At 40.7% G+C, this 14748-nt stretch overlaps 1 protein-coding gene across 1 annotated transcript in view; it reads right to left on the minus strand.

The window, feature by feature from the left end:
* Positions 1-2709: 2709 nt before the first annotated feature.
* EGF (epidermal growth factor) overlaps positions 2710-14748 on the minus strand; it is a 94052-nt gene continuing 82013 nt past the window's right edge. The window contains exons 21-24 of the mRNA XM_082838534.1: positions 12089-12256; positions 8679-8796; positions 5774-5879; positions 2710-3783 (exon numbers count right to left, since the gene is read on the minus strand). Coding sequence (XP_082694660.1) covers positions 3533-3783; positions 5774-5879; positions 8679-8796; positions 12089-12256 — 643 coding nt within the window. The 3' untranslated portion in view covers positions 2710-3532. The remainder of the gene's footprint in view (positions 3784-5773; positions 5880-8678; positions 8797-12088; positions 12257-14748) is intronic.

Below are 14748 nucleotides of genomic sequence, written 5' to 3' on the forward strand. Positions count from 1 at the left end.
CCGTGCACCACAACTACTGAGCCCTCGTGCCACAACTACTAAAGCCCACGTGCCCTAGACCCCGTGCGCCACAACTACTGAAGCCCGCACACTGCAACTACTGAAGCTCGCGTGCCTAGAGCCCGTGCTCTGCAATAAGGGAAGCCACTGCAATGAGAAGCCCGCTCGCCACAACTAGAGAAAGCCCGCACACAGCGACGCAGCAAAAAATAAATAAATAAAAATAAATAAATCTATATTAAAAAAAAGTTTAAGGGCTAAAACTCAAGTACTTTACACAGGAAATGTACTTAAGCTCTCCTTCAGTACTATACATGTACTCTTACTTTACTTACAGTGCTAACTTGCTTGGTAATCTGAACACCAAGTTTATAAAACAGAAGCAAGCGATAAGGAGCATCTATGGAAGGTAATTGATAGAGCCATGAGAGCTGACAGCTTAAAAGTTCATAAAAGTAATAAAAAAATAACAGGTTAAAGTATTTGGACTCAAGTTCTAAGGATCTCTGTAATCGGCAAAGAAGCTCTGACTGTCACAAAACTGTAGCATTATATTATGCCTGCTGTGTAATGAAGTTCTTATGTCATCAAGAAAATGTGTAATTATGTGCAGCGTGTTTCATAGAGTGGTAGAAAGAGTGCTACCTTAAATTGATTTTTTTTTTAAAAAGAATATTTGGTTTTTAAAGCAGTAAGGCCTTGATTACCTCAATACCTCAGTGGTAGAAATAAAACCTTAGTTTGTGTTGGTGTTGCTGTTACTTTAAGTTGGTTCATACAAAAGATGCCTCATTTTAGAGCTAAAGAAACCACGGTGCAAGCACCTGCCTCACTGTTCAAATGACTCCCTAAAATTCTGAATAATACAGTTTTACTATACTTTATTATTTTGGCAGGTGAGTGGTACAAATGAAAAATAAGAACCCAAATAACTCAGGCATTAATCTGGGATTGACAACTCTTAGTTTAGAATTCACTCTGAAGGCTTAATTGTTGAGTCAGGCACATCATAATTTTCCTTCTGACCCACCAGAAATGGAAATTGAACTATGTCAGAGGGTCAAATATTCACTGTAGAGGAGAAAAAATAGGAAATGACCACCAGCTAGGAAATTTTCCTGTTTGGTAATTTATGTGCTTCCTACAGTCTCTGGTTCAGATATGTGAGTGATTAACTAAGGATCCACGTCCATCACATTATTTTCCGACTGAGCTACGTCGTTGTAAGCATATGCTACTAGCGACAGAAACCCTGTCAAGTTCCAAACGGGAAAGAACTCTGCTTCAGGCGTGTCTGGAGTGAAACGGCTCAGGAGGAAGCAATGCAGAGAGGGTTTCTCATTTAAGGATTTAAAAAAAAGAAGAAAGAAAAAGTAAACAACAACAAGAAAATCTTGCCTGTCACAGCTGCTTAAATTACCTCGATATTTTCCCTTTCTCCCAGCCTTTTTGTTGGTTTGTTTGTATGTTTTTAAATAATTTATTTAGTGTTTTTAACACATTTTCAGTGATCACACGATAATCATTTATTCACATGAAGAGGGATATCAGTTGGAAATCAAGGTTAATAGGTGGAACTGGAACCATACAGTTTCAAAAGAATAGAGTATGCTAAGCCCTCTATGAGGTGCTAGAAAAGAGGGCAGAATGCTCATGTTATGTAGCAGGTGACATTTAGTCCAATAGGATCACAATCAGGCATTGTGCACAAGGAGACCATGAGATTTAGGAAATAAAAATATTTGATTTGCATTTTTTCCAAACTGAATATCTTAGATGAAAATGCTCTTTTAAAAAAAATAGATTCTTAAAGGAGGATATTTCTGGTAGAGACGTGGGAGCCTCAGCAAAGGAAAATACTCTTTCAGGGTGACTTGCGAAGGACACAAAGTGTGTTTTCTCTCTACTTTGACCAGGGAGACAGTGTTAGATCCTGATCAAGGACACAGGGTCCTAGTTTATGAGGTATCAGATTCACTGCACAGCTTGAAGATAACGGTTCAAAGATAATGCTATGTTATGGGCTATTGTGGTCTCATGTTATCGCTGGACTCCTAAACGAGGTGCCAAAATACAAAAATGTAATCTGAACACTTAAAGCTTCCAAAATGTTCACTTTTGGAAGAAGAAAAAATATTCACACTTACAAATATAATTTTCCCATCATTGGGAGAATTATGACTGCATTTTTTCCGAGGTCAGTTCACTCATTAGAAACAAAAGACAGATCTTCTGATCCTCCAGGTTATCAACTACCAATTAAAGCAAAACTGAATACAGAAAAATCTGAATTAACTCCGCCACAAAATCTTTACCAAAACTTCTAAGAAGTATCTACTTGAAATGGGCTTCAACGCCTTTTCATGCTGACTTCTGGTGTAACCAAAGTCCAAGGAGTTCAAGAGAAAGGAAAGAAAAGATAAGCAAAAGGACGAGTTAATGCATAAACTGAATAATCCAAAGCCCCAAACAATCCAGTTACAGTAGTAGGTTGTGTAATTTGTAGTAACAATGTCTTGGCTGCAAGAACGATATTTAATTGGAACACTTTGTGAAAATTTACTTTATAACGTTAGAAAGATTTCAAATATGATTTTTTTTTGTAAAGTAACAATAGCAAGCTTAGAAAATCACTTTGCTTCAACTCTAACATCCCCTTAAACTATAATTTATTACTTAACCAGGTGTACGATAAAATGTTTATGCTGATTTTATTTAAATAAGTAGAAGGAATTGATTGCTGTCCAAAATTAAAATAAATCAGGCAATTTGCTTACAATCTCACATGTTGAAAATAAGTAAAAATTCTGTGCAAACATACAAAGGGAGAATTTACCATTTTCATTAGAGAAAAAAATATGTGGGGGAAAGAATAGTAATGTCAGAAACACAGAAGTCTCTTGGGTAATGTTTTAAAAATTAAATGTTTTCATTCAAAGGTTTTTAAAGAAAAAATAAGCCATCCGATTTGGAAGAAATCAGGTTCTAAGTTAGTACATTTTTCATTAATTTATCAAAATTCATTCTGCAAAATTCCCAGCATGGACCACACCAATGATAAGGTAAATGCCTACCAATGTATTATATCAATAACAGTAATTTTAATATTCTAACCATTTCATAAAATTTAGCTAAATGTTCTGTCCAGATAAGAGAAATTACTTTATAACTGACCCAACCTGTATGATTGATTGTTTTAACCCCAAATATCTTCTGGGGCTGCAGGAAAAAAAAAATCTGTCTGTATTGAATATTGAAGACAACACAGTTTACAAAGCACTATTTTCCCCATTTTAGTTTCTAATGAGTTACCCAGTGATTCTCCAGGTCACTTTTACTTGAAAATCTGCAGTGAGACTGCTTGAAGGAAGAAGCAAAAGCACAATACGTATTTGTCTCCGACGCTGAGTAGGTGATTAGTTGTAGAGATTGTAGAATGAAAATCTGTATTTTTTCCTCGACTTTTTGAAATGAAGTATGACTATCCATCAATACAGTTTGTTCCTCTTGATCTTACTTTTAATTCCAGCTTTCACTGAGTCAGCTCCATTTGGTGTGGTGGATCCGGAGCTCTTTGTTGCCATAATGGGTAAGCTGATGGGAGAGAATGGGACTTCTCAACTCCCCCAGCAATGGGCCATGCCCCATAGGAGGGGAGATGAAAGCTACACTTCATTCTCTGGTGACTAGAGCCTTTATCACTGGATGATGAAACACAGCATCCTTGTTCTGTGCCCATATACATCTGGGGCTCCTTTCTCCATGATGTTGGTTGCAATGACCCTATACAAGAGAAAAAAGACATTTCAGTATTCACATCACTCACAATGTCCAGCAAGACAGACCCTAATAGTAGTGGCTGGAGAGTAGACCTGAAATATGAGACACAAATGAACCCATTTTCAAACCATTCTGGACCCAATTTTTAAAAATTTAAAATAGTTTTGGTTAGTAAGATGATTCAAAGGACTGTGTTACCTGACATTGCTACTTAGCTTTCTCTGTGTACCTCCACTGTCCCCATTTGGCCCATAAATGACTTGAGAATAGAGCTCGGGTTGTAAATGCACTTGCATTCCTATCCCCTAGCATGATACTCTGCACTTAACTTGCACCAGTTGATGTTGGCTGAGGTCAATGAATATGATTCTGTGGGGGCACCACTAGTATAGCCTGTGGCTTAATGGGTTTTCCAGGGTAGAGAAAGAATTGGCTCAGAACCAATCTTGATCTTTTATCTCATTTCCCACTCTACCTCCCCACCTCCAATCTCCACATGCACTTTCACAACAGGCATTTATGAGATGGCTGAACATGACTGGGGATATGATCACTCATATTGGGAGACACGTATTATGAGTAGCTCATAGAGAATTGGTCAAAAACTGTTTGCAATAGAATGAGTAAAAAGAGAGAGATTCTAATTTATTCCTGAGTATTCAGCTAACCGAGTCCTTAGTTCTTGTCTGAGTTTAACCATACTCTTTTAATTGTGCTACTGAATATCCTACAAAATTACATTATATATACCTCTAAGGGAGACTATTTTCATAATGAAGAATTATTTGCTTTTAGCTCCTCAAGAAAAAGTACTATGTAAAACAAGATATTCCATTACGTTCAAAAAATGCTACTAATAACAACAAAAAACCACGCAACATTTGAAAATGCTAAATGTTTTCATTATCCCGATTAACAACACTTGTAATGATATATATACATATATATATAATATTTATTGTAGTTTTAATATTCAATTCTGAAGTATACCTTAATATCCAGAGCCTTTCTCAAATTAGGAAAGAAAGTTATACTGAATTTGGGTTACATGGCAACACATGTATGAGAGGGGGATTTGGAGTGAGTTTTTCAAAACAAGAAGCCTATGTTCTCTCTACGAGGAAGTCTGAGGAGAAGAGAATGGTAATAAGCATATTTATGAAGGACAATATTTATGAAGGACATAATTTATGGCATATTTATGGCATATTTATGAAGGACAAATATCAGAAAGTATAAGTGGGGCACCTCTCATTAGCAGAGGAACTGGTTTTGTCGGCTGAAAGTTTCTCTGAACCTTTCTGAAGGTTTATGATACAAAAAGCATATTCAACCTCATCCTCTGAGTTAGGAAATACAACTATGATATCTGAGACCCAAGCCCAAGAAATTTATCTTAATACAACTCTTGACAAAAGTATTATGTCGAATCATACGTAACTCCATTTCTACTGGAAGCAGATTGAGTTCCAAAACAGCCTGAAAATGTGGGTTGATTTTACAGCCCCTCTCGCAGGGGTCTGGCTGGATTTCACAGATGGCCAGGCATCTGGTTGAGGGCTAGCTCCCAAATCCCTAGGAGAACCCCCAGATCAACTTAAATTCACAAGCATCCTTCCTTCCAAAACATGGAACACGTTTTCTTGGAGCCACTTGCAATTTCACTGGAACCATGCCTACAGCTGCCCATACAGATCCTGAACCCCAAGAATGACCTCAAAACCCAACCTAAATCAAAATAAGGAGTGACTCGTTGTGTGCTTGCTTAAGGGGACCTAGCAGACTGCTATGTGACCAGAGTTTTGAGTGAACGTGGTAACCTCAGGTAAACAGGAATCTAGTCTAAACATATTTCTCTAAAGTTCTATGGCATTCCAATACAGCCAGCTGCTCACACAGCTTATACAATTTCACTATTCACTGTTTCTGTGTGTAGATGAGACTTTTCACATTCAGGGAAACATTCACGATCCAGGGAAAGATAATCATTCACCAGGCTCCAGGGAAGAAAACTGGCCAACATCTGCCACAAGGCCGTCCTTGAGGGCTACAGGTTGACTCCCATTGCTGAAGTTTTGATGTTCCTTTATAACCACAAACTGCAGCAAATAAAAGGGAGAGAGAGGACATTGTTAAAATCCATAAATTATCTCAACATACGTTAAATAAAATCTATGGCTTCATGTCCACCTTATAGAAGGTAAAAGCCAAAAGAAAGGCCCTGTCAAATTTGTCTCTCTGGCTAATGAAAGATTCAGTTTTCAGTTAGAAAGCTTCTGTTACTCTCTATTAAAGCAACTAGCAGTACCCATACATGAATCCACAAGTGTTCTAAGCATTGCCCACAGGCCAGACAAATAATATCTCGCACATGTATGTGCTCCAACTTTTCAAATATGTGTGTGTGCTTAATTAGGAAAATTCACTTAAACATGCTATCAAGTTCTGAATAATTTGGGCTCATTAGTGGGTAATAAGAACTAATAATGCAACTACTATTTTGCAGGGATCCATGAAATGTCTTTTCATGCTTGAACAGCTTGGGAACCAGAATTCTAAAAGGCAGGCTCAGAAAACAACATTATTTCTCTTCGGTCAACAAAATGATTATTTTTGTCATTGTTTGTACTGTCCACATTCGATTGGGCACTTGCAATGCAGGCTAACCAGAGTTCACTGGCTCACATTCACACCAGATAGATTAGAGATTAAAGCAGATCAAAGATAAAAGGAGAGAAAAGAAGTGACCCCATGCCCCAGGATGAAGGATGCAGTTTGGGGAAGTCCTTCCTTGCCAATCAGTAACCCAGCAGAGAGACTGCCCCAAGGTTCTGAACCAATGCTCTACTGGTTCAGAAATGTACCGTCCACATAAAGAGCCCATAGCTGAGAAATACAATGAGGAAGAGAGAATAGAAAAAAATCTCCTTGGTCATATTTCTCCTTGAGAAAAGTATAGGAATAAAAATGAGTAGAGTCGATTAGGGAGAGAAATGTTGGTGAGAGAATGGTGGATCCTCTGAACATGTTTTCATTTTCTTATTTTCTACAACACTAATCACCCTTCTCCACCTCTTCCTCACTGATGGTCTCCCAAAGTAACTCATTGCAAAACTAATCCATGACCCACTGTTTATGGGCACAGGCCCATTTTTCTGGCTCAAGTTAAAATCCAGCCCACTGCACTGCCAGTTTTCCAACCACATGCCTCTCTGCCAGAAGAACATAGGTTCCAGGATTCTGGCCTGGGTTGGGGAAGGCAGCTGATGGAACCAAATTTGTTTCTGCTGCTTCTCCTCCTAGCTTGGGTGCTCAGCTCTCTCCCACTCGCACCGATATCTGCAGCAGCAGTTGGTGTCAATGACAGATCTGACGGCTGGGAGACTGAGCCTCTCACCACAGCCCTGAGACAGCATGCTGCTCGTGACAGCAGCAAGTGTTTTTGATTTTTTAAGAAATAAGATACAGATTGTGTTTCTCCTTCTCTCCCATGATTTAAATAAGATGAACTAAACTTGCTACCCAAAACCTGAAGGAAGTACCATACACGCTGACAATGAGATCTGGAAAATTAAAGAGTCCACAAGTCATGAAGCTTCAAAGAACTGAGGACATTCTATAACTAAGTCCACCCAGAACCACACACTTAGGGAATCTCCAGAGACAGGGGGGATCTTAGAGCTCATGTAATCCAAACGCCTTGGAGTCCTGATGAAGAAACAAGGGTTCAGCGACTTGCTGAAAATTAGCCAACTGGTTAGAAGAGTAAAGCCAGAATTCACATTTCTTATTGTATTTCTGTACTCAAGTTCCACCAAAAAATAAGTATACGCTGAATGCCTACAACAAGCAGAGACAGATGGTCGCTTGTTAAGTCAAAAGCATAGCCACAGGAAAGCTGTTCTCTGAAATGCACATGAAGAAGAGGCTGGGGAGTAGGAGAAGTGGTGTGAGAAGGACCCCAAATGATGCCTTTGCCCCTTGACAACCTCTCCCTAACAGCCTTTTCCCTATGTGCCCACAGGTTTCAATTCCCCACGGACCTGCCATATAGTCCAGCCTCTTCCACAACATATACCACAAATGATACCAACAACACGCACGCACGCACACACACACACACACACACACACACACACACACACGGAACCAGTCAGATTATCTCTGATGGAATTCTGAAAATGGAAATTCCAGCAATTTCAAGAGAGCCTGTTCCAAGTCTGCCCTCTAGTGTTCTAAGATCAATTACTGAAGTGGATGATCTATGAAGCATTTTGAACTTCGCAGTTACTATGCTTTTTGGAAAATATACAGGGCTGCCAGATAAAATACAGGATACCTAGTAAAATTTGAATTTAAAATTGAACTTTCAGTATTAGCATGAATTTAACTAGGTGTCCTGTATTTTTATTGGCTAAATCTGGCAACTGTTTTGCTGCTGAAGTTTAAGGACTTAACATGTGTGTGAGAAAAGAAATTTTAACAAAATTAGGAGCATAATCTCGGGTTTTTAAGGCATCCATCTGAAAGGGATCGCCGAAAAATGGGGAAAGACTTTCCACAAACACATAAAAAGCTAAGTTATAGCAAGAAAGTACATGCTAGAAAAAAGATCCCATAAATGTCTCGTGCATTACATTATGGCACTAGTTTAGCTTATCTGATTACTTTAATTTAGGACACAGTTCCCCCACCCTCACTGCCCACCCAGGACCTCCCACTTCTTGTGGTGTTAGGTAACATTAACACCAGCTGGAAGCTATAATAGATTCCAGTCTCTCTGAACTCAGTGAAGAATGAGAAAAAAAAATGAACTGGGATTAACGTAAAGCTTTATTGCTTTACATTTCTTGCTTCATGTATTTAATTTCTTGCTTCATGTACTGTGGTCACATTACCCAAGGTTGGGGGTAAGAGGACATCCCAGCCTCCTCATCTGCAGGCCTGGTACTGCTCGCATCTCTGCTCGACTCTCCATAAGGATTCTTCGGATTTTTCGATAGCAGCTTCTGAGTCCTGCCATAGAGCCAAAATATCAGACAACCTCAAAACAAAATAAAACAGTAGCCTACTCAGTGACGGCCAAGGACATCTACTTTTGCTACTGAAATTTTGGTACTTAAAATGCATGGGACAGAAGAAGTATTAAGGAAACTAGGAGCCTAACTTTGGGTTTTAAGGTATCCTTACCTGCATTACTTTCCAGATGATGCTTCACTCTTTCCAAGGTACCGTGACAAGGGGTAGGAGGGCATGGGGTGGGTGGGAAGCCATGCATTCATTCATTCATTTATTCATGGACATATCGATTGAGTACTAACTATATCCTAGGCCCTGTCCTAGTACCGGAGACATAGGAAAGGAAAAAAACACAACAAAATCTCTACCTAAATGGACTTAGAATTTGTGAGGAGGGGGTGCCCATGGAAATAGTACCACAGCAATTGTGTGACACACACTATATTAGCTTCATTTTACAAGTGAAGCCAGTGGGATTGGAAGATAGTAGTGATGAACCCAAGGCACACAGCTACCAAGGGCAGCCCAGGAGCTGGGTCACAATGCTGTGCCAACTACGTATTGGCACCTGCCGTCTACCTCTACAAGGATTATATCACAAGCTGCAGCAGCTGCTGACCTTCAACACCCACTGAAAGGAGTTCAGTGCGGAGATCAGGAATGGGGCGCCCTGTGCTCTGCGAAAAACTGGCAGAACAGGTCTTCAGATAATTAGATATTCTCAGGAAAAGATTTTATGAGCCCAATTCTTGCATCTCCTTGTATCTAGCAAAGCACTAAAATCCTTCACGTTGACGTCTCCCCCTCATGAGTAGCAGTAACCTTCACGAGACTAGCGGCAACCTTCTGCAAAAAATATGTGCTTGATTGCCTGTACTCCCCCTTCACCAAAGTCACATATATACTGACCTTGCCCCCTACCTCTTTGGAGCAGTTTCTCAGAGCTAACTGAAATGCCGTCTTCCGGGCTATAGTCCTCATTTTGCCCCAAATAAACTTAACTCATAACTCTCACGTTGTGCTTTTTTTTTTTTTTTCAGTCGACGGATGCAAAGCCTAGGCTCCTTCCAGGTCTATGCAAGGCATGGTGTCATGCCCTGGGGGAGGGGGTGAAAGGGAGGGAGATCTAACATGAAAGTGGGATCCCTGTCCTCAAAGCATAGCCTTGAGAGGGAGAGAGACAGGTACATCACATACTGAGCAGCCATTTAAGGGAAACCAATGAAGGAAAGGTGGTGGGGAGACCACCAGCCAGCCTCAAGATTCCAAAATAGTGCTGCTATCTCAGGGCAGATAGCATCTTAATTCCCTCTAGGAATGTAACCCTCAGTCAAACAGGCCTGTCTGACCATCGGAGGAAGGGCAATAAGGAAGGTAGGGGCTGCTGTGGAAGGCCCATCCCAGGAGCTGTGAATTCCATGAGACAGATGGAACCCCATCAGGAAATAGTGTGGGTTATTATTTTTAATCAAAAGCATCAAGGAAAAAAATTGAAGTGGTTAATATAAACAGTTCCAAAGTTGCAAGTTATAGTTTGTGACATAATACTTCCTGTTGATTTTTTTACAAAGCGGTCCTTCCAAGAAACAGTTTTATTTTTTTATTTTTATTTTTTAAAGTCTTTCTTATTGAATTTGTTACAATATTGCTTCTGTTTTATGTTTTGGTGTTTTGGCCGCAAGGCATGTGGGATCTTAGCTCCCTGACCAGGGATCAAACCCACATCCCCTGCATTGGAAGGCAAAGTCTTAACCACTGGACCGCCAGGGAAGTCCCCAACAAGTTTTATGAAGTAATAATAGTACAATACTTTTAAAATTATTTAGTTCCACAAACAATCTTTTCAGAGATACACAGGACAAATAGTATCGAACAGTCAATCTAGACAAAACAGGTCAGATTGACACGAAGGGAGGAATAACTGATTTTAACTCTTTACAGAAAATTGCTAAACACTCCTAACTGATAAACCCAATGCTAGGTCTGTATTTATTGGTGTACATGAGTGACGTGGCAATGCTTAAACTGGCAGTTTTAATTTGAACTTAGCAGCATATTACTTACTATGTCATAGTCCATAGAATAAGAAAAAATACCTAATAATTACAGTACACTTGGACTTGTTTCTTCCTTCCATTTTTTTCTACATGATTTGCCAATCATCTACTTTCCTTTTGGGATTCTGTCCAATGGGATGAAACGCTGATTATTCAATATTCTTCCTACAAATATCCAAGATACTGACTGAACACCAGGCTAAAAAGTACAATGTTACTGATGAACCACTGAATTAAAATTTCAAGTTTTTGCCTGAGAATCCTGTGTCTCAAGATAGAAAACGATTTGGAATGTGTGACTCCTTGGGGAAGATTACGGTTCATGGAAAATCATAGCGATAACAAAAAGCATTTATTAAGTCATATATGCCAGACAAACTACAACAGTGCCTAAAATGCTTTTCTGTATTGAGGATAGTGGAGGATGCTGGCTTACTTTTTAAGAAAGTGGAAAATGAACAAACAATGTGATGCCCATTTCTTCACCCTAATGTAGTGGGTTTTTTTTTTTTTAATAAATGTGTAAATATCATCGTTCCACAGTTCTGAACTTTTAACTTGAAATGACTAAAAACATAAACTCCAAGGACCCGAAACTTCCTTCCAAGTTAGGGAAGATAACTGAGTTTCTTGAACAGAAGTTAATGCTTTGTGGGAAATCAACTCAATGGATGGCACCCATGAAAATTATAGTTATACAGGCCGGGGATGGCGTGAGAGGAAGCACATGCTGCTAACAGAAAAAAAGTGGAATATAAAAACGTGTGAGGGGGGCTTCCCTGGTGGCGCACTGGTTGAGCGTCTGCCTGCCAATGCGGTGGACGCGTGTTCGTGCCCCGGTCCGGGAAGATCCCACATGCTGCGGAGCGGCTGGGCCCGTGAGCCATGGCCGCTGAGCCTGCGCGTCCGGAGCCTGTGCTCCGCAACGGGAGAGGCCACAACAGTGAGAGGCCCGCATACCGCAAACAAAACAAAACAAAACAAAACAAACAAACAAAAAACGTGTGAGGTTAAGTAACAACCCAGTAAACTACATAGGTTTATGGGCAAAGACTGGAATGGAACAATAAATCCACTGATGTTTTAGAGCAATGAAATCCTGGACCGTTTTTTGTTTTCTTTTACTGTTATTCCAGTTTTTAAATGAAATAAGTGTGTAGAAGCAGCTCATCTCAAGAAGCCCCTGGGAGGAGCTAGAAGGAGGTTGAAAGTTCCAGTGGAAGCAAAGTCACCTGTATTTCTGAGCCCCGCACAGCCCCAGGAGCAGTAGCAGAAGCAGCACCACCACGCAGGCAGCCACCGCGGTGACGCTCCGCTGCCGCCCGTGGCCGGCATGGCGCAGTTCCCACCACTTCAAGTCTCGGTGCTGACATCGCTCCCCGACGTAACCAACGACACAGCTGTGACAACATACAAACAGAGGTCAGCAGTGAGCCAAGGCCGAAAACGCTTATATTTTTGCACTCAATACCCAGCCGTCTCTCAACTTCTGCATTTCAGCTTCAGCTCTTTGGACATATGGAAAATCCATCAGGGGTCAGTTGAAAGCACTCTAATTTACAAGTTAATGCAACACAGACTTCCCCCATTGGTCTGTTGGCCCTGGGATTAATGGGGGATTATTTGCATACCGCCTCTATAAGGCACTGCAGAACATTGATTAAAGATCAATTTCTGTTAGGCTAAAATCCTGTGAAGCTTCCTCTAAGACCAACATAAAGCAACCCTGCCCTAAGTGCCAAGGGAGTTTTCGAACAAATGTTCAGCCAGACTACAATGAGTATAGGTCAAAGGAAGGAAGAAGAATTCAAAGCAGAGTCTTTCACTTGAGACCAGGTTGTAAAAGAATGTTGAGTAGTCTCTGAACTGGAAGCATAGACTAGTCTGCAGAGGAAACCATTTTTCCTTCTTTTTTAAAATCACAGACTCAGAAGGACTCGGTGGTGACACACAAGCATTTGCCTACTTCTTCAAGGGAGAACTAAGTGGAGGAAAAGAGGCATTAAGAGGCATTCACCAACATCCTGCTGTTTCATTAGTGAAATTGTTACTGGAATTACCAGCGGGCAACGCAGCCTGCGAACCTTTAGATGAAAGTAAATGAAACAATGCTGCCATCTACTGGGAATACACGCTTCCAGAAACTCTCAGGAGCTTGGGTAGAACTATATTCTATTATTCTTTGCAAGAGCATAAACTTTAAAAATATTCTGCTAGAAATTTTGTGTTGCTCACTTGTTAGGAATTTCTTCACCCTGGCTCTGGATCCACTCTCTGTATGTATATCCATGTCCCCACTTTGTTCCAAAAGGAGGTAAAGGAATGAATACACAGAGGACTGATACCAGTCCCCATGGGGGGAAGAGGCAGCAAGGGAAAAGCATTAGACGAAGCATGCATCATGGCTGAAGGCCCAGAAGGTCTCAAGTCTAGTCCTAGTTCTACCTGAGCTGGTTATAGAAGCTTTGGCGAGTCACTTTCAAAGACAAGAGGGAAAGTAACTAGTGATTGTTATGCACCTTATGTTTCCACTATTGTACTAGGCACTTTTATTCATTTTATTTTTGATGGCATATTCCCATTTTATAGATGAGGAAAGTGAGATTCAAAGGAGTTAAGTAATTTTTCACACGGCTCGTGAATGGCAGGTTTGATTCAAATGGTTCTCTGATTTCAAAGTCTGTGTTCTTTCTACTACATTGGGCCACTTCCAAAAAGAGTTTTAAGTTCCAGGCACCTCTGAAAAACTATTCTTCTAGAAGTGATCCTACCAGAGAATGCAGGATCTGAGTGTAGGAAGCATAAAGGACCATCAGGTTATTCCTGGCTTTCCTGTATGCTGTTTTAATTCTAGCTGTCCTTGGTTATAGACGTTTACTATCAACGCCTAGCAGCCACTTTTTTTTTTTTTTTTTTTTTGCGGTACGCGGGTCTCTCACTGTTGTGGCCTCTCCCGTTGCAGAGCACAGGCTCCGGATGCGCAGGCTCAATGGCCATGGCTCACAGACCCAGCCACTCCGCGGCATGTGGGATCTTCCCGGACCGGGGCACGAACCCGCGTCCCCTGCATCGGCAGGCAGACTCTCAACCACTGCGCCACCAGGGAAGCCCCTAGCAGCCACCTTTAAACTGTTGGATATTAATAGGCCACACCTCCAATCCTCTCATAGATCTTAGGGTCTCAAGGAATATGCCACGCACGTGACAAGAGAACTGGGAGCCAAAGAGGCTGCAATATCAAAGCCTCTCAGCCTTATAAGGTCCAGAGCAATCAGCCAGCTTTTCACAAGGGCAGGCCACACTCCACTAGTTCTTCAGGTTTTGTTTTGGTTTTTTTTTTACATCTTTATTGGAGTATAATTGCTTTACAATGGTGTGTTAGTTTCTGCTTTATAACAAAGTGAATCAGTTATACATACACATATGTTCCCATATCTCTTCCCTCTTGCATCTCCCTCCCTCCCACCCTCCCCTATCCCACCCCTCTAGGTGGTCACAAAGCAATGAGCTGATCTCCCTGTGCTATGCAGCTGCTTGCCACTAGCTATCTATTTTACATTTGGTAGTGTATATATGTCCATGACACTCTCTCACTTTGTCCCAGCTTACTCTTCCCCCTCCCCTTGTCCTCAAGTCCATTCTCTACATCTGCATCTTTATTCCTGTCCTGCCTCTAGGTTCTTCAGAACCTTTTTTTTTTTTTAGATGCCACATATATACGTCAGCATATGGTATTTGTTTTTCTCTTTCTGACTTACTTCACTCTGTTATGACAGACTTGAGGTCCATCCACTTCACTACAAATAACTCAATTTCGTTTCTTTGTATGGCTAATATTCCATTGTATGTATGTGCCACATCTTTATCCATTCATCTGTCGATGGACACTTAG

This window comes from Leucopleurus acutus (assembly GCF_964270905.1).
Source record: "Leucopleurus acutus genome assembly, chromosome: 4".
In the NCBI taxonomy this organism is placed as follows: Eukaryota; Metazoa; Chordata; class Mammalia; order Artiodactyla; family Delphinidae; genus Leucopleurus; species Leucopleurus acutus.